The sequence below is a fragment of the Pholcus phalangioides genome, unplaced genomic scaffold, assembly GCF_987345545.1.
Source record: "Pholcus phalangioides strain wild (caught in Gottingen) unplaced genomic scaffold, Ppha-v1.0 ptg000005l_1, whole genome shotgun sequence".
NCBI lineage: Eukaryota > Metazoa > Arthropoda > Arachnida > Araneae > Pholcidae > Pholcus > Pholcus phalangioides.
This window is the reverse complement of record NW_028301598.1, coordinates 3,846,254-3,866,715: the sequence shown is the minus strand read 5'-3', so window position 1 is coordinate 3,866,715 and position 20,462 is coordinate 3,846,254. Positions and strand designations below refer to the sequence as shown.

At 39.8% G+C, this 20,462-nt stretch overlaps 2 protein-coding genes across 4 annotated transcripts in view; both read right to left on the bottom strand.

The window, feature by feature from the left end:
• LOC149085748 (membrane metallo-endopeptidase-like 1) overlaps positions 1-12,248 on the bottom strand; it is a 29,809-nt gene extending 17,561 nt beyond the window's left edge. For 2 of the 3 annotated variants that reach the window (XR_016192684.1, XM_089232143.1), the window contains exons 1-7: positions 12,064-12,248; positions 9,045-9,115; positions 4,133-4,207; positions 3,854-4,015; positions 1,374-1,457; positions 1,083-1,282; positions 83-262 (exon numbers count right to left, since the gene is read on the bottom strand). Coding sequence is in view for 2 of the 3 variants with exons in the window: in XM_089232143.1 (XP_089088269.1) it covers positions 83-262; positions 1,083-1,282; positions 1,374-1,457; positions 3,854-4,015; positions 4,133-4,207; positions 9,045-9,114 (771 nt within the window). In the remaining variant the exon portion in view is untranslated. Of the gene's footprint in view, positions 1-82; positions 263-1,082; positions 1,283-1,373; positions 1,458-3,853; positions 4,016-4,132; positions 4,208-9,044; positions 9,116-12,002 lie in introns of all 3 variants that reach the window. The other variant, XM_089232144.1, reaches the window with a different exon arrangement.
• A 5,380-nt stretch (positions 12,249-17,628) lies between these two features.
• The window catches only part of LOC149085747 (neprilysin-1-like), a 107,622-nt gene continuing 104,788 nt past the window's right edge, over positions 17,629-20,462 (bottom strand). The window contains exon 21 of the mRNA XM_089232142.1: positions 17,629-17,950. Within this exon, the coding sequence (XP_089088268.1) occupies positions 17,845-17,950 (106 nt within the window). The 3' untranslated portion in view covers positions 17,629-17,844. The remainder of the gene's footprint in view (positions 17,951-20,462) is intronic.

Sequence of the window (20,462 nt, the reverse complement as noted above, 5' to 3'; positions counted from 1 at the left end):
AGGTTGCGCACCTCTGGATTAGAGCGATATGATTGGGTCGGAATGAAATGATGAGGAAAAAGAAAAAAGGTTGACTACTCACCGAAGTGATGGTGGCGAATTGAAGTTCGAATCCGATGATATCGAAAGAATCCATTTGGACGCGGACCTCAGACACACCCAGTAACCTCAGCGTTTCGATGAGTAGGTTCCTGTAGGCCTGAAATATTTCGTCGTGGTCTGGAGCGTCTTTGGATCCCAGTGGAGATGATGCCGGATATATCTGTACATTCACACGAATCATTATGGCTATTTTATACTTTTCTTTCAGTTAATACAAACTAACTAACTAATCGTGTGATGTGTCTCGGTCCATATCCTAAGGCATTTCTAACCGTAAGGCCATCACTGGCAAATATATTTTCAGTATGTTTAAAATGCAAAATGAAATAGTTTTGTGCATCCCATACGCATTCATAATTTCCAAACATTTGTTCCAAATAATAAATTTGTTCTTCCAAATAATAATACAGCTGATCCGGCCAATCTCTGAAATTCGGGCTTTGGCCGGCCCCTATAGGTCGATTCCTATACATCCTTATATATCGATCACTAAGATATCGATATTCAGATTTGATCGTTAGGGCTGCAATAGCTAACCATAGTAATTATGGTTATTTATGGCTGAATATAAATGCCCATAATTATCACAAAAGAAAAAAAAATACGCCAACGCGGCGATGACCAAAGCCAGGTGCGAAAGCCAGAATTTCGGACATTGGCCAGGTCAACTGGGCTAGCCAGTTCACGAAGTGGCCAACTTTGAGCTTTGGCAGTAACATATACTGTATATATGAAGCTATGTATCACACGTTGGCGATGAAAAAAATGGATTTGACACCTGCCGAACCGTCTTGCATCAGCATATCGAACTTTGGCCAGGGATTTCCGGCTACTTCACGAATTGGCTGATCGAAGACCATATCATATCTAATAATCATAATAATAATCATATCTAAAAATTGAACTTTGACCAAAACTCTCAGCCAATTCGCGAATTTATTAACCGCTCTTCCGGCTTTGACAGTAAAAAAAAAACTCACGTTAAGGACGTATTCTTTCCTTGACGATGCATCGCAGTACATGTGGAAGAAAACGGGAGCGTGATGGACGAAGACCATCGCCAATCTCCATTCCAGATTGATCTCGGCGATCCAGTTCGGCTCCAAAACTGGCCAATGCCCGACGCCACGTTCGGACAGGAAAAACCTCAGGACTCGCACCGAATCGTCTTCGAGGCTGTCTGGGTGAGGTCAAGAAAGTTTTCGGAGTCAATATTTCGACATTGCAGTGGCGTATGCATCCGATATCGAAGAATAACGCAGGTGACTTACCACTGTTCATGCACGTTTCGTACAGCATTTTTGCTTTGCTGAGTGACCCGCTGGAACGGTACAAAGCTGGAGATTCGAGAGCTCCTGAAAAGGAATCGGAATAATCAAAACAAGACAAACATCCCAGGGCAGTGCCCTCTTAATGCATGGGCCCACCTGGGCACGGCCGGGGGCCTCAAGAGAACGCGGGCCTTACAAAAATGAGAACCAGTTAAAATTTTCGAGAATTTGCCTGGTGGAATCTCAGAAAAATCCCTTGTCCCTGGGGCCCCATGATGCTCTAAAGACGGCCCTGGCCCAGGGCGGAAAATTTGAGGAATGATTTGTGGAGAATATATCAGTGCATATACAGGATGATTCAGAAAGGATGGGAGAAAACTTTAAGAGGTGGTAGTACACACAAAAACAAACAATTTTCATCCAAGAAATGAAATGGAAACGTGCTACAGGGCGCAACGTAGTAAAACCGAACACACCAAGGCTCAACACCACTTATAGAAAAAGGCCTCCGCACGAAACTTGTGACATCTATGAAGAAGGCCATTTCTTGTATTGCCATTGAATGTTCTGCAAAAAGAAAGGTGAAGATATCGCATGCGTCAGCCTGCTATATCCAATGGCAATAGGTGAAATGACCTTCTTCAGTGACGTCACGAGCTTCGTGCGGAAGCCTTGCTTTATAGGTGGTGTTGCAGGGCTACGGCACATAGCTCGCGTGCTTGTAGTTGGCTGATCTGCCACCATCACCGAAATCTCGTCTTCCACATCTGCTGTTCTGGGATTCCTCAGGACGAGGATACAGGGAAACAGTCCCGCTGTTCTAGTAGTCGTACAAGGAATGCCCTGGATCCTACCTGGAATGCACGAGGATCCAGGTTCGCACCCCGTTGACGGGACAGTGGTGGTCTTCTGAAGTTGGTTTTTTGCAGTTTTCTCCAGCTTCGAGGCGCGAATGTTAGTCGGTCTCCCATTTACAAAGTCTCTCCGCAGAGAGTAGGTGGACCTACAACACGATACTGACATAACATGAAAATTCTGCCTCTGTCAACCCCACCCTTGTGGGGGGGGGGAGGAACATGGCAATAATACTACACAATAGTAGTTCGATTACTGTGTAACATTTTAGAGAGCCTACATTGGAAACGAACGATCTCTAAGAACAATGATATGCTATTGAAATAGATTTAAATGCGTAAGCATATGAATCACGAAAAAGAGGGATTTAGAGATGATTTGCAAGCGGTTTCCAGGCTATTAGGCCAATTTCTAGGACATTTTCTTCCTAACGTTACGCCCTCACCTGTGGCGGGCATCTTCTGGGTTAAACGGACGTAGGTCTGCGCGACAAGTACGAAGACTTTCTCGCTTGTCGAGGAGACCTACGTCCGTTTAACCCCAAAAGATGCCTGCCACATATGAGGGCATAACGTTAGGAAGAAAATGTCCTAGAAATTGGCCTAATAGCCTGGAAACCGCTTGAAAATCATTGAACGGCAGCCATAAAAGCCTCAGGCAGTTACCTAGAGAGTTTCTGAGCATGGGAGTGACAGAAACAATTTACAATCATGTGAATGATCGAAAGAGTGACCTAGAAAGAATAGGTCAATGAGCGACCATGAGAATGAACTTGTGCGTTTGTACATATTCGGTAAAGCTAAAAAATCCGCCTAGAGAGTGAGGGACCAGGACGATGACTGGACTAAGCGAGTGACCCAGAGATTTTTCAAGCATGGTGAGTGACCTAGAGAGGGAAGGAGCGGGTCAGTTAGTACCCAAAAAGAGAAACTAAGAAAGTTTACAAGCATATGAGTGAACAAAGCAATGACTTAGAGACGACAGAGGCATATTTACAGTGGCGGGGAGGAGACAAGCACACAAATTTGAGTAATGAGTGGGTCAAGAAAATCAGACTAGAATGAGAGAAGGACGGCAAGATTTGTGTAGCCCACAGGCAACCAAACCTTAAATCCGCCTCTGACTGGTCCTAGTTGATCCACCATGCATTTCAAATATTTCGCCGATCTGTTTCATCTGTCGCATATTTGACCTAGAGATGGAGGTCAGTGAGTGACCAAAAGAATGACTTAGAGAGTGAAGGAACGTGTCAGTGATTGACGAAAAGGGATTTTGAGAGCGAGGGATCATGTCAGTCAGGGATCAAAAGTGTGACCTAATATTGATACATAACCCATCAATTAGGTGGTTCACCCTCCGATCACTGGCAGCATATTAACACTATTTACTTCTTTTAAATGCAAGGGAGAAGTTATCGGGCCGTGATTGGTCAATACGAGTAAAAAAAAAACTCCACCCTTCGTGACAAGCATCGTTACCTTCTTCACTTATAGTGACCAATCACGACGTGTTAATTTCTTCCATGCTAAAAACGGAGTAGTAAAAAGCGTGAACATGCAGTCAGTCCACTAGGCCGCCCTGCCTTCACTGCACCCGTTCGAAAACAAAAAAATTATGGTACTCACTGTATATTAGCATAAGTACTTCATCCTCCATCGTCTGAGCCACGGACATGACGTTGACGTTTTCTGGCAGAACGGTTCTGTTGATGTAATTTCCGCAAGCGAACTGGTAGAAGTCTTTGCAAGGGTGGACGCTCTGGTCGAGTTTATCCAAGATCCCGCCAGCTGCGTGCGATGGATTGAATGGATTGATTAGCAAAACACGTGTGAGGGAGGATAACGCATTGGGAAGCGTTTTCTGCTTCAAACAAATACGGTATTTATGAGCAATGACTTACCCACCTGCTTTGAGGCAGGCGTCTTTCGTGCAGATCTGTTCTTGTGGTTTCCTCTGACCATCTCCGTCCTTTGTCTCTTCTAGATTAAACAAAGAGATAGAGAGAGAGAGAGAGAGATCCTTATTTGCGTTTACCACGGTTGCGCTTTCGGACATTCACACAAATCAGGGCTATATAGTAAGGGCTTTTACATCTCTTTGATGTTGCACTTGCCGCCTTGGCTCAGTGGGCGTGGTCTCAAAGCTGCAGTGTGACGTCACAGCTATGCTACTTTTTTCTTGCAGATGACTCCAGCTTATAAAACGTACTGTATGGAAGAGGATTATTTTTAAACTTTAGTTGCTTATTTTACTGAGTGATCTCTTGTTTTTAAATGAGTGATCTCTTGTTCATGAGTTCACTCGCCTCTCGTTCTCAACGAGAGGGGATCAGGTGGTCTGGTGCCTCGGGCGCTGGACAGAGGGGCCCAAATTTCACCCTTTAAACTCTCCTTCAACATTACAAGGGAGCGCCAAAATGTGTTCTTGCCCCGGCTGACAAAGCGTTTAGTTGCATTCCTGTTAATCGATCTAAATCGATATTATGTTATCCTAAAACTTGGGCTTGTATTGCGGAGAGGTAGAACAAAACAGATACGACTTGATGAGAAAAACTGAAATGGACCAAAAGACGGTGTACCAGCAATCCCCAAATAGTTCTTTATTCCTACCCATGATCATCTAAACCAGTGTTTCCCAAAACTGGAAAGGGCCAGAGGTGCGGTAGAAGCTATAGGTTTAGTATAGAATCCTATAGGTTCGTTTGAGTCGGGGGAAGATGAGAGAGAAAAAAAATCAAGAAGGGGGTTATGGGACAAAACGTTTGGGAAACTATGAACTAGACCATACATGGTGAACTAAACCACCCATCACGCAGGCGGAGGGGGGCAAATAGGACCCTCGAAGTCATCTGATGTGACCCGCGATCTCAAACCTAATATTGTAAGAATGAACTAAGCGGCACATTCTCATATCACACCAGTGTGTGATCCGCGACACATTTACATATCACACCAGTGTGTGATCCGCGGCACATTTACATATCACTTAAGTGACCCGCGGTGAATTTAAAGATCATTTAAGTGGCCCGCGGCATAACTATAGATCACTTCAGTGGCGCTTTTTCCCTTTTTGGTGCCTTGAATGTACCCATCTAGCATTTATACCCAGGAAAAAAAAGCATACATAATGTCCCTCAATATATCGCGGGGGAGGGTGGGGGGAGGTGGACTTCCCTTGAAAGTCAGCTTGAAATTTTTTTTTCTCATAGCGATATACGTATTTTTTCGGACTCCTTGTCCAAAGTGGCCGTTCTTCAGAGGTTTTCAGAGGTTACCTGTAATGTTAAGTCTATGGAACGCGTTCTGTTGCAACCAAATGTGGCCGTTGTTCGAAGGTGGCAGTTAGAGGAGGTTTTACTGGGTATTTAGGTTACTTAATTCCTACACTGTCAAAAGTGCGTAGGTCTACCGTACATGCCCTTGCGCATTCTGATGCGGTTGCCAATTCAAATCGGTAGATATAATACCAGAGCTATACAGGGAGATTATAATTAAATTGGATACTACTCAGATCTATGTAGCGCTTGTTCTGGTGGACCTATTTCGTTGAAACTTGGAGTGCAGGTAGTAAGAAGTAAGGAAGTAAGCAGGGTACCATGGGAAAAAGAAAGATTCAATAAAAAAAGCTCAATTGGTGAAAGAGTGACGCTTTTTTTTTAAATTGCAGTTTTCTTTTCCTCATGGTCCATTTTACGTATCTGTATCCACCAAGTTTCAACGAAATACGTCTACCAGAACAGGCACTACTCCGGTGTGAGTAGCGTCAGTGTAATTATATAACCACCCTGTTTAACCTCTTTACGATCACGGGTGGAATATTACGTCCAAACACCAGCGGAATAAATTTAAACGAGATCTCTGTGTTTTCTTTCCTCTCTCTTCGCCATAGTAACCCTATTATCCACGGAAGTTTCTTTTTCTTTCTCTCCTTTCTTTCTATGCTCCTGTTAATGGTCTTTCCCCTGTAAGAGCGAAGGAGAACACGTAGGGGGGGAGGGTGAAAAGAGGACTCGAAAAAAACTCTATTATCTACCTTATCTGTTATACTTTTTTCTTTCACCCTCCCTCCTTTTTCTAACGTGTGGTTAGGTTAGAACAAGGTTACCAGATTTATCGCCGATTCGTCAAATAGAGATAAGACGTAAAGTGGTTATATAATAAGGACTGTTTCATGAGTGCCGGAGTCGATACAAGCTGACGTAATTCGTGACGTCATGGTTAAAATAGAACCGAGTGCGTCCGCTTTGCCACCGCTTTTATTAATCATAGTTTGCAATTGCTGTGCTGAATCATTTTACTGAATTATTTACAAAACTAATCGTTTCGATTGTTGCCGTTATGTCTGTATTGGCTTGCTTCATTCAACCATTTAAAAATTTAAAATAAGGAAGTTTTTCATTTGCTTATGAGGTAACCATGCCCCCCCCCAAGGGGTGGGCTGACAAGGCTGCAGCCCTGGGGCCCGATGTGATTTTAATCACTTTTTTGTTTTTTCACGCTATAAATTCATCATAAAGGGGCCCCCGTGAAAGTCTGGTCGGAGGGCCCGTAAAAGATCCCAGCCTAGGGGCCCTGCTTCAGGATGTGGGGGCCATGGAGGTAACTTCCACTTATAAGGGAAGGGTCCAAAGGTGCCATCTTGAAAAAGTTTCGAAAGAATTACCGCTAATTCTACTCATTTCCATATGCACAAAAATACAACAGTTACTATGGGTCACTCAAAAAAGAAGCAAATATTAATATTTTGAGTGCCAATAGAGGCTAAGAATGAAATTAAAAATCCCGCAACCCTAAAGTCTTAGAGGGACGACATTCAAACAACACAAATTTAGATACAGCACAGACAGAGAAAAAGAGGAAAAAAAAGAGAAACAACTAGTTTCTAGGGGGAAAAAGCTGGAGAAAAAAAAAGGAAAATAAAGTTTTACAGATATAAAAATCGCCAAGAAGCGAAAGAGAGATGATGAGTAGCCAAGTGTTGCCATTTTTAATAATTTTTTGATTTTTTGTAGCTTTAATAATTGCAATCCGGTGCTAATTTTTTGTTTTCACGTGTTTCTGGGTGACATAAATATACTTAAATTTTTTCATAATTTTTTGAGGATGACACCTTTTTGGACCGTTTCCTTGTTAGAATACTTTATATTTATCTCTGATTTATTTTAGTTCAATCACGTACGCCAACATTGGGTGGATTGACAGCCAACTTGAGACATAATTTCACACACACACCATCATCTTTTTAACTTTCTAATATTTTTTGGCTATCTCCTTTCGGTTTTCATTTGAATTAGCTTTTAAATGCCTTGGATTTCGTTATTACCAATACAACTGTAACATAAAAATGCGAAGCAAATATAAAAAAAAATCCTCTTATAAAATGCTCGAAGTTATTATTTTGAATGCTAATATCAAAAGACATTATTGCTTTCCAACTATTTCTTGGATTTAATCCATATCTTAGCTTATAGATGGTATAAAGATGATAAAAATACCACAAGTATTTAATGTACCTGTGACATTAAAAGAACATCATAAACGAGGAATCACTCATTTAAAACATTAAAACAAGCAACTAAAAATGTAAAAAACCACGTCAATTCAGCACGTTTCGTGTGCTGATGTCGTCTGCTGAAAACACGTGTTTGAGCGTGTGACGTTACGCAGTAGACTCGCGTTTGGCTCCCAACTTCAAGGCGCGAATACGAGCTCCTCCCTTTAAAAAGTCTCGCCACAGATACCAACATGTGCCTACAACTGTACAGATATTCAATAACTGCAGTTCTTTCATAGTTAGAAAAATTGATGGCAGATGGCAGCAATACACACATAACAATGATAATCCTGCTGCGCTAATAAACTACACATAACAAGCATTACACAGTGGCAAACTTCACGTTAGGTTCACAACATGTACCAATTCGTTAGAAATTCCGCGGAGGAATGAGGACGAGGTGAATGTATACTAATAATAGTAGTAGTAGCAGCAGTTCCGAGACCACGCCCATTGAGCCAAGACGGCAATCGTGATTTAAAAGGGATGAAACAGCCAGGGCGTCTTGTAAGTCCTAATCCAGCTTTTATCTCATCAACCGTTCGTCGTATAGGTATGGTTCCAATTTAAAAAATGCTCAAAATGTGTTCAGAAATCACTTTGTACCAGTTTCGAAAGTAAAAATACAGTGTGTCATAAAATAAAAAAATCTAAATTTTTATACTGTCCTCCGTCCTCTAACTTCCAATTAAAAAGTTGTTGTCTTGTCTCTCGTGAAGAAAAAAAAGAAAATTCAATTTTTTTTAACTTCAATATTCGCTGATATATTTGAATTCGAAAATCGGAGAAAAGTTGTGAAAGAACAGCGTAAATGCGGGATAGAAATTTTTTCGTTAGTTTATGTCGTTCTTTCCTAACTTTTCAACGTTTTCCGAATTCAAATATCTCAGCGAATATTGCAGATAAAAACAGGGGAGTTTTTTGTTAGCCTCAGGAGAGACAGGGCAGTTAGACGACGGGGAGCGTAGAAAAAGTTAGATTTTTTTAATTTTGCGACGCACTGCGTTTTCACTCTTGGAATAGATACACGGTGATTTCTGAACACATTGTGAGCATTTTTTTTTAAATTAGAATCATACCTATACGACGAACGGTTGATGAGATAAAAGCTGAATTAGGACTTACAAGACGCCCTGTATAGCCTGTATAATACACACACACACGCACCGCTCTGAATGCAAAAATTATATTATGATTATTTTTGATGAGAAAAGACTTATTTTTAGATCGAATTCAGTTATCAGTATCAGACACAATACTCACGCTTGACGTGGAAGGCGGAGAAGAAGAGTAGAGCTGTACATGCTGCCAGCAGTAAAGGTGACACTGTCATCCTGAAAAATACGCGACATGCGATTGAGTTTTCGATATGAACTAAACAGACCTCGTGAAATGTGTGCGACCAAAATTTTTCCAGACTCCAGTTCGATTACTATACACCAATTCAAATAGGCACAATTAAGCACTGATATATGCGTTACAAGGACAACCAGCGATTCTCATTAAATCTTAATCCCACACAGGGAGGAACTAGGACGAACACGACGAGCTAAACAGAACTCGTGACAGCTCTCCCATAAGGGATGTGGAAAGACAATACGTACGTATATCACAAATCGAGTACTTAAAACTGTTCCCAGAGAAGTAGAGGTTGTGTGATTTATTGCGGAATTCCCCAACGTCCCTTCATCACGCAACTCAGCAACGGTGTGGGAACACGGTTATATCTGGCAGTATAATATGCATTTCAAAATATACACTACATTTTCAAAAGTCTGTGTCCTTTTTGTAGTTTAGACATTTTCTAGAATTTTTCTAGTAAAATACTGGGTAAATCGTTCCGAAATTTTGGTCACGTGAATCCCACTCTCGTTTACTCACAATTTCTAATGAAAATTAGCATTTAGGGGACCGACAAAAAAAGGAAAAAAAATATGTTTGATCAACCCTGTATATGATAAAAAAAACTGTAAATGATTTGTAACTTTCACAAAATGATGTACATTTTGCGAAATTTACATCCATGTTTGTTACGGGCATCTTTTTCTCAGCCACCTCGTTGGGCATTTTGCTTGTGGTGACGTTGTATTTGCATTTGTATATTTCGCAATACTTGTGTGCATTTTTGCGAGAATAGCACCGTATATTCACGAAAGATATGAACGTTTTCTATAAAAATTCCAGTTTTCATGGCATGTTTTTTGCTTATAATACGCAGAGTGTGTTTTAAACCTATTGAAATTTACAGAAAACATGACGCTATACATGAGAAGCCGTGTATAGAAATTTAGAATTGGATAGTTTCTTATTCAATGAGATATATTTGTATGTGAGTATCTTTAATAAATAATTTCTAATTGCACATGCGCATGAGCAAGAAATATATATATATATATTTTTTCTTTAATTCGTTACGAGATATATAGTGGAACTTATATATAAATTCCAGTTGGATGTCGCCAAAATTCAGAAGGATATACGCGATATTGTAAGCTGTAATTTAAGTTAGCTAAGAGTACCTGGTTGATAATGGATATTATATCCTGTAATTTGACTATTTCGTTCGGTTTCTTCGTATTGACATCACACGCGTGTGTTGTAATCGCGCATTTCTTTTATATAAGTATCAGACATATGTCTTCGCTCATTCGCTTAAAGCCGTGGGCTTATTTTTGAAATAATCAACGAACGTAAAATAATCAAAATACTAATTTGTGGAAAATCCCTTATCATCCAAATACTCCCAGCCAGTAACTTAAATTACAGCTCACGATATCGCGTATATTTTTCGGAATTTCAACGACATTCAACTTGAAATTTTATATATATAAGTTGCACTGTATATCTCGCAACCAAATTAAGAAAAAATAAAGTCGATATTTCCTGCTCATGCGCAATTAAAAATCATTTACTAAAAATGTTTATATCTCATTGAATAATGAATTGTCACATTGTAAGTTCACAAAAAGGCACCAATTTTCTGTACATTTTTTAAAATATTGATTGAAAACTCCGCACGTTATAAGCGAAAAACCTGAAAATGCAGATAAGCATTGTGCAGAGTAAGTAAAATATTTTGTGAAAGTTACAAATCATTTTCAGTTTTTTTTATCGTACGGGGTTGGTCCAAAAACCTGTTTTTTCTTACTTAATTTTTAGTCAATCCTCTTAATGTATTGTTGTGAAATGAGTGATTTGCGAGATCCGTATTATCGTTGAAGGAGAAGTTTTCAAAGACTGTTGTGTCGGAGGAGCGATTTTTAGGATGGATGTTAGGGCGGTTTTTAGGATTTATCTATGTATGTGCATGTCGAAGAAACGAATGCCGATCAGCGTTATTGTTGAAAGAGCGATTTTCGATCGGCATAATTGTTGAAGGAGCAGTTTCCAAAGGCATTACAGTTGAAGGAGCGAATGCCGATAGATATTATTATCAAAGGGGGGTACAGTCTTCAAAAGCAATTGTTGTCGAATAAGCTATTTTTAGGATGATGTACGGTTTACGTACGTGTAAGCCGAAGAAGCTATTTTCGATTGGCATTGTTGTTGAAGGAGCAGTTTCCAAAGGGTTACAGTTGAAGGAGCGAATGTGTCGATTGCTATTATTGTCGAATGAGTGCAGGCCAATCGGCGTTATTGTCTGACGTGCGGTTTTCAAAGACTTTGTTGTCGAATTAGTGATTGTGGATCGGCATTTTTCGTTGAAGGAGCGGTTCCTAAAGGCCATCACTGTTGAAGGAGCGATCTCCGATTAGTATTATTGTCGAAGGAGCAGTTTTCAGAGACATCATTGTCAGAGGAGTGATCTTCAATCGGCGCTGTTGTTGAAGAAGCAGTTCCCGAATTAAAGTATTATCATAGCATTAACTGTCAATATAAATTTGTTGTCGAAGAAAAGATTAACAGCATTTTCCTTAAAGGAGTGATCTCCAAAGACATTATTATATATACAGGAAGGTTGATTCCAAAAATCATTATTGTTGAGAGTAATTTCCGATACCATATCTATCGAAGAAGTGAATGAAGAGATCGAAATTCTTGAAGAAGCGATAGAGACATTGTTATCGATGCAGTGACTTCCGAAGAGTATTGTTGTTGAAAGAGTGATTCTCCGGAAAAAAAAAATCAAAAGTTAAAAGTTTTCATTAAACTTGTAACAAGGGAAAAAGTTCAGAGCAAGTTTCAAGAAATAACGAAGTCAAAATCGTTATTGTTACTCACCTTTTTCATTCGTTCACATTCTAGGGTAAAACAAAACCTGTAAATAAGTAACAATCCTTACCGGGTGACGCCAGACACCAATATATAAATGCGAAATCGTTCCCCCAAATCAACAGTTGGGCTTATCGTTATTTATCGGCTACAATGGCAAGACAAAAATAATGTAGAGAAATTTGTATTTTTCGGACTTGATTGTAACAAAGGACCGTGAATCCGTGGTGGGGCCTCACTCCGCACAGGATGTAGCTCAAGTGTTTTTCTGTGTTAATTGAACTCTTCCTCCCTCTCCTCTGATCACGTTTCCATTGTTGTTCTTTTCATTCGTTGGGTTTGCTTTCAATGCCACCGTGCCATTAAAGGTGGTTTATTTCGCCCTTCCATTAAAGTTCATTACAAACTACGAATCATCGTCTCTCAAATCGGACCAGGGCCGCCCTAACCAGACGCGGGTGCCAGGTGTGTCTCAATAATTTCGGGGCATCAACAAAGTTTAGGACCCATTTTCAAATATTCTGTAGGGGGAGGGGAATCTGCATCCACACACACATTATTTCAGACTATACAGGAATACTGCGAGATATCCAACACAATTAAATGTAAACTGACACAAAAATTGATGAAAACTGAACACTGAAGGTAATTTTAAACTAATTAGAGAAACAATTCCCGAAACTTGAGAAAATTTTAGAATTGACGAATGAGAAAGAAATAATTCCATCACCAATGAAAATTTAGAATTAATGAAAGAAATAATTCTGGAGTTGATGAAAATGTAGAATTAATGGAAAAAAAAATCTATAATTCATTAAAATTCAGAAATAACGGGAAAAATTGTAGAATTAATTAAAATTAAAAATTAACGGAATAAAAAAATTCTAGAATTGAGAGATTAAAATTTTAGAAATAACGAAGGAAAAAAGAAATTAGAGCTTTGATTAAAATTCCGAATGAACGGAAGAAAAAAATTTCTAGAATTGATGAAAATTCAGAAATAACGGGAAAAAAATTTCTAGAATTGATGAAAATTCAGAAATAACGGGAAAAAAATTTCTAGAATTGATGAAAATTCAGAAATAACGGGAAAAAAATTTCTAGAATTGATGAAAATTCAGAAATAACGGGAAAAAAATTTCTAGAATTGATGAAAATTCAGAAATAACGGGAAAAAAATTTCTAGAATTGATGAAAATTCAGAAATAACGGGAAAAAAATTTCTAGTATTGATTAAAATTGAGAATTATCGGAAGAAAAATTCTAGAATTCTAGAGAAGTCTAGATAAAAATTTAGAATTAACAGAGGAAATAATTCTAGAATTGATTAAAATTCAGAAGTAACGGAAGAAAAAAATCCATAGTCAATTAAAATTCAGAACTAACGGAAGAAAAATTCTAGAAATGGTTAAAGTTCAGTATTAACGGTGTAAAAAAATTAGAATTGATTCAAATTCAGAATTAACGGAACAAGAAAAATTCTAGAATTGATTAAAATTCATAATAAGAAAAATATAATTTACAATTGCTTAAAATTCCGAATGAACGGAAGAGAGAGGGGGAAAAAAATCTGTAATTGATTGAAATTCAGATTTAACGAGAAAAGAAATTCCAGAGAAATTGCAGTGAACATAAACGGGGGAAAAAATTTAGAATTGATGAAAATTCCAAATGAACGGAAGGAAAAAATTTGGAATTGATTTTTAAACTCGGAATTGACGGAAGGAAAAAAAATCGCCCAGTGCTATCGCACGTGTCGCACAACTCTAAGGGCGGCTCTGAATTGGACTTACCGTGATTTTTAGAGAGATCTAATTTGTTCCTAAACACTAAAAATTACTTTATTTACGTACAGGGTGTGCGAAAAATGACAACCCAACTTTTTGAATGCGAATAACGGAAAGACGATCGTTTTTTTACAGCTCTAAATGACAGAATTCGCATAAAGAGATATATTTGCATTGGGGGGAGCTTCCCTACACTGTTCCTGTCTCCCAATCGCGGCCTGGAGTAAACCACAGAAGCACCTGCCGCATCGTTGCTTCCGTATTCGTAAGACAGGTGGCAGCACTTCTCGAACACATGACACATATTCACGTCCAATACACAGCATTGACCAATTCATTAGAAGCTCTTTAGAGGAATATATTCACGAGGCACTTACGTGATGTGCAGTTGACATTTTCGACATCGTCAAACGGTGTGATTTGGCGCCAGTAGTGGATGGTTGGCGAGATTTCGCCTTTACTTCGTCACGATGGCTCGCTACTCGCGCTAATCCGTCACCACACGAGGGAAGCGCATCTCACCACCCGTCATCCAATTCATCCGGGGAAGTCGAAACGCTAGCTATCAACTTTGAAGGGCCGTTTGTCAGCATTGAGTGCACCACAGATGATTTTGAAGCGCATTTATCCGCACAAGTTCGGCGAGATCTACACCAACTTGAAAATGATTGACGGCATAATACGCAAGTACCATCTATGGAGATGCATGTGTGGTCAGTGCCGTCTTAACGCATGGGGCCCACCCGGGCGCGGCCCGGAGGCCTCAAGAGAAGGGGAGCCTCATAATTATGAGAATTAGTTGAAATTTCTGATAATTTATTAGGTAGGGCCTCAGAAAAAAATCTCTTGGCCCGGGGAGCCCATGATACTCTTAAGACGGCCCTGTGTGTGGTTTAACAGTAACTAACCACAGAAGCGAATGCAAACGAGTATTCGGGTTTCCTTGATAATGACCGTGTTCCCCCGCATTAGCCGACATGCCGTGAAACTCGAGTGATATCAGCTTTTTGAATGTTGAGGGTCTGGTCCGTTCCAGGCATGCCGGGAAAAACGATGTTCGATGGGGATTACGTTATACATTTAGCCAATTCGACTGATTTTTAGAATCGAGGTATTTGAGGAGTTTTCCAGAATCTGTGACCTGAATTTTTCGGAATGCCGGGAATACCCGTATTTTCCGGCATGCTGCTCTCCCTAGCTGTTTCCCCCAGCATGCCGGCAAATGCGGGGGAATACGGTTGCTGGATTCATGTAGTATTTGTAGCAGCTCTGCGCGAACTACTACTAAACCGTACGTGCAGCGTAAACATTCCTCCTGGGAATTTCTACTGGATTGGTACGTACATGCCACGGAACGTGTTTCGTGTGTGTGTGTGTATGCGTGACCCTAGCGTATTTATGTTTTTAGAATTGTAATACTGGTGCTGCCATTCAGCTTCCATATTTTGAAGTGAAAATAGCAAATGCTTGAATTTGAATGTCACGTGAGTGTGTTGAAGGTCTGCTTCAAACGGTTTACGGTATGCATGCTCACCCCATGTCCCGCTGGACAAACGTGGCTCTCAGATCAATCTGATGTGGCCCGTGACCTCAAACCAAATTTTTTGAAAATAGGCGGCATATTTCCAGATCACTTAAGAGGGACCAGTGGCATATTCACAAACTGACCCGCGTCACAGTTCTAGATCACTTAAAGAACCCATAGCACATTTACAGATCATTTGAGTGGCCCGTGACGTAATTTCAGAGCATTTAAGCGAACCGCGGCGCATTTACAGATCATGTTAGTGACTCGCGGCATATTTACAGATCAGTTAAGTGATCTGCGGCACAGTTTCATGGCATTTAAGTAGCCCTCTGTGAAGTTCCACAACACTTAACTAGCCTGAGACACAGTTCCAGATCAGTCAAGTAGAAGACGTTTCAAGCATTTATAGATCACTCAAGTAACCTGCGACGTATTTACAGATCAGTGTAGTTAGTGATCTGCGGCACATTTACAGATCACATAAGTGACCTGTGCTGTTTCAGATCACTCAAGTGACCCGTTTTCTAACTTACGAAGTGGCCCGCACTCTCCTAAAGTTTGAGAACCCTTGGTTTACTGAAATTTAACCCCCTTACATTTCGTCCCAAAACGGAGCCAAGTTAGTGTGTGAGTAATCGTATGAGTGGGTGAGTGACCATATGAGTGGCCAAGTGAGTAGGGAACCATATAAGTGATTAAGGGTGAGGGACCGTATGAGTTACCCAGTAGATAAGTGACCATATGACTGACTAAGTGAGTGACCGTATGAGTGGACCAACGTTTTAGATATAAATGTTTGAATGAGCGAGTGAGTGTGAGATTGATCGAGTCAGTGACCGCGTGAGTGACCAAGTGAGTAGTTGGGTGTGAATAACAGAGTGACTATGTGATTGAGCTGCCCAGTCAGCAGGTGAGTGAACGATTGAGTGAGTGCCCGTATGAAACACTCGCTCACTAGCTCACTCACACACTCAGTTAGTCACTCATATGGTCAATTAATTACTCACTTCGTAACTAATACCGTCACTCACGTTACTCTTAACATCGCCATATTAGAGAGATTTAGATGGCTTTTTTCTCAGCGAGAGATATCCGGAAAATAACTGTTTCCTTGATCGCCATATTAGTTTAAAGTATTTTTCATTAGTTAAAAATAACTATTTCATTAGTTTAATCTCTTTACGATCATGCGCGTAATATTACGTCCGAACACCCGTGTAATAAATTCAAACAGGTTCCCCGTGTTTGCTTTCCTCTATCTTCACTACCGCGAAACTTTATAGCAACCCTATTATCTACGGAATTTGCTTCTTCTTTCTATACTCCTGTTAATGGTTTTTCCCCCTTGTAAGAGCTCAAGTGAACACGTAGGGTGAGGATGAAAAGAGGACTCGAAAAAAAAAAGATAAATCTTTATCTACCTTATCTGTTATACTTTTTCGTTTCCCCCTTCCTTTTTCTAACGTTTGGTTAGGTTAGGCAAGGTTACCAGATTTATTGCCGATTCTTCAAATAGAGATAAGACGTAAAGTGGTTATATAATAAGGACTGTTTCATGACGTGCCGGAACAGCACCTCCTCTTTTCTTTCCCTCCTTTCTTTATAATATTTCTTTCTACTATATGCACGTGAGATCGAAAGAGAACACGTAGGGTGAGGGTGAAAAGAGAACTCCGAAAAAGAACTCTCTTATCTATCTCATCTATTATACTTTTTCCTTTTATACTGTTTTTCTTTCCCCCCTTCTTCCCATTTCTAACGTGAGGTTAGGACAAGGTTACCAGATTTATCGCCGGTTCGTCAAATATAGGTAACCCAAATTTGTTGGCAAACGCTTGTACATGAAGTGGTTAATAAGGGCTGTTTCATGAGTCGATACAAGCTCCCTGTGTCTTCTTTCCTCTCCCTTCACCATCGCGAAGTTTTATAGTAACCCTATCTCTTTTTCTTCTTTTCCCTTTCTTTCTACACTCCTGTTCATGGGTCCCCCCCCCATACATATAATGTACATTTCTACTACATACATGTAAGAGCGAAACACGTAGGGTGAGGGTGAAAAGATGACTCTTAAAAAAACTCTCTTTTATCTCCATTATACTTTTTTCTTTTCCCCTTCTTCCCTTTTCTAACGTGATAGGTTAGGACAAGGTTACCACATATATCGCCGATTCGTTGAACAGAGGTAATTCAAATTTCTCGCCAAAACTTTGAACGCGAATATGTTAAAATCTTTCCTTCGGCGATTTTTTTTGGCGCGGGCTTCTTTCTTTGACGCCAAATAAACAAAACTCATTAATGAACAAGTTCGAAATATTTTTCTAAATGGAATAAACATGAAGCTTTTTTTTATTATACAAAAATAGTTATGGTACAAAAAAATATGTCTGTACAAGGGGGGAAAAATACAATAAAAGCTGCATTTCGTTTATTTATTTACTTTTTTTTTTGGCTTGAAATGTTCGTATCAAGAATAAAAAAGATTAATCCTTGAGACATATGAACATGAAAAAACTTTGGAGAAACATCTATATATAGGTTATGATCCCATGGCAGTACATTGCAATGGCGGTTTCATGTTGGCGCCGTTCTTGCAGTCGAAAGCTTCGCCGAAATGCCTGTTGTTCCTCAGCACAGTGTTGACCCTAAAACAAACAAGGATAAAATAGGAGTTAATGGCGACATGGACTACGTTCCCAAAAATCTGTATCCTTGTTTGTGGAGTTTAGACATTTTTTCGAAGACATTTTTTAGACATTTTTTCTGGGCAAATCGTTCTGAAATTTCGGTCACGTGAACCCTATGCTAATATTCACAATTTCCAGTAAGAATTTAGTCACGAGTGCATTTAGAGGACTGACTAGAATATAAATAAGAAAAAAAAGGTTTTCGATTAACCCTATATGATAAAAAACTGAATGATTTGTAACTTTCTCTCAAAATATTTTACAATACTTGTGTGCATTTTCGTCTGAATAGCACGTGTATTCACGAAAATATGAATGTTTTCTATAAAAATTACAATTTTCATCGCATGTTTTTCGCTTATAACATGCGGAGTTTCCAATAACTCTTTATAAAAGGGGTCATTCAAGTATTACTTCAGCAGCAATGGAAGGGGGATGTTCCGATTTGCTGACTTTTGATGACAAGGGGGAGTTTGGATGAGATGCTTACGTCATCAACCACCCTTTATGGAAGTATAAAATATTCTTAATGACATCTTATTCGGTGCACCAAAAACGAGAGAAATCTTTCGGTAGTTTGTGGGCACCTGAAGTAATATCCCCACCCCCCTATTGATAAGTGCCCTACAGAGCCACTTCAACGATCTTTAAATGTTTCATGGATCCTTCAAGTGCTCAGGAAATGGTTCCAGGCGGCTCAAGTACTCTCGGACTGTGCCCCGCATCATTCAAGTGATCCATAATTATGCCACGGATCACTTAAGTAATCTGGGAGTGTTCCACGGGTAACTTGAGTGATGTAGAATCACACTGGGGGGCCGCGTAAGTGCTCTAAAATTTTGCCACATGTCACTCAAGGGAATGTGCCACGGATCGTTTAAGTGTTCTGGAACTGTGTCGCGGGTTACTTAAGTGATATTTGAATGTGCCACGGGCCACTTAAGTGCTCTGGAATTTTGTCACGGGTCATTTAAGCGATCTGTAAATGTGCCGCTTAGTTAATTTTTACAAAATTGGGTTTGAGGGGGCAAGCCACATCAGATAACCTTCAGGGCCACATTTGGCCCGCGGGTCAAGGGTTTACCATATACGACTGAAAGGGTGGGTCGCAATGAATTTCTCAAAGAAATTTCGAGTTCTTACCCTTCAAATAGCATTAAAATGAACAGAATTTGTTTCGTTTGGGGCGAGGGAGGCGCAAGAGCACCGTTTGCCCCCCTCCCGCGTACGTTTCTGATCCCACCAATATGTGTTAGGAGGAGGTAGGGGGCAGTGCTAACGAAATTTTGCTGACAAGGGGGGGGGGAGTAAAAAATGGCTATAAAAATTTGCTGACGTAATACTTGAACGGCGCCAAATTTACAAAAAATTGGTACTATATATGCGACAGCCTATGTAGGAATTTAGAATATGACAATTCATTATTCAATGAGATATAAGTGTTTTCAGTAAATGATTTTTAATCGCTCATGCGCAGAAAATATATATTTTATTCTTCACAGTTTGGTTGCCAGATAAGAAGGTCATCTTATATAAAAATTTCAGTTGAATATCGCGCAAATTCAGAAAGATATACGCGATACCGTGAGCTGTAATTTAACTTACTAGCTGAGAGTACCTGGACAATAAGGGATTTTCCACAAATTTATTTATTTATTTATTTACAATAACCCCAAAAGGCATGAAATGCACTTATACTGGAAGGAAAAAAAAAAATAATAGTCAGTACGGGAAGCACTTCGCATACGGAGTCAGGTCGAAATCCCCAATAGTGGAAGCAAATCTTGCGTAGGAGACACATACAAGTTCTGATGGAAGACTGCTCCATATTCTTGCCACACGGCATCTATATCCATGGAAAAAGCAATCCCTTCTAGCCGTTGGTATTCTTATTTGGAAGCGATGCCTACGTAGGTTAACTCGCCTGTCTATGATCTCAAAGAAAGGCTCTCTCGATGGTAGATAAACAATTTGGTGGACTAGTTTGCAGCACATCTTCATATCTGCAGCGATTCTACGCCATTCCAGTGAGTGTAAACCCAGAAATTGAAGTCTCTGGCAATAAGATAGACCGCTCATGCCAGGTATTCGTTTAGTAAACGACCTCTGGGGCTTTTCGAGGAGCTGTATGTCCTTGATTTTGTAAAGGCTCCATACTTGCGAGTCGGGCGAACGTACACACAGAAAGCATATGACAACGTACGCGCATCACACTCACGGTATGCCGTACATAACATATATGAAATTCTATTAGCTTTGCAGACTATGCCATGATAATGATCAGTGAAATCCAGAATGCGGCTCATTGCAATACCTAAATCCACGCATGTATCCAATTGCTGTAACGTTTCATTACCTAGTTGGTAATATTCAGAAGACACGTGTAAGATCTACATAAAAGAAATGCTTGAACATAACACACGTGTATGATGTCAGAATTGAGAAACTGTGAGAAATAATCAAATTATAG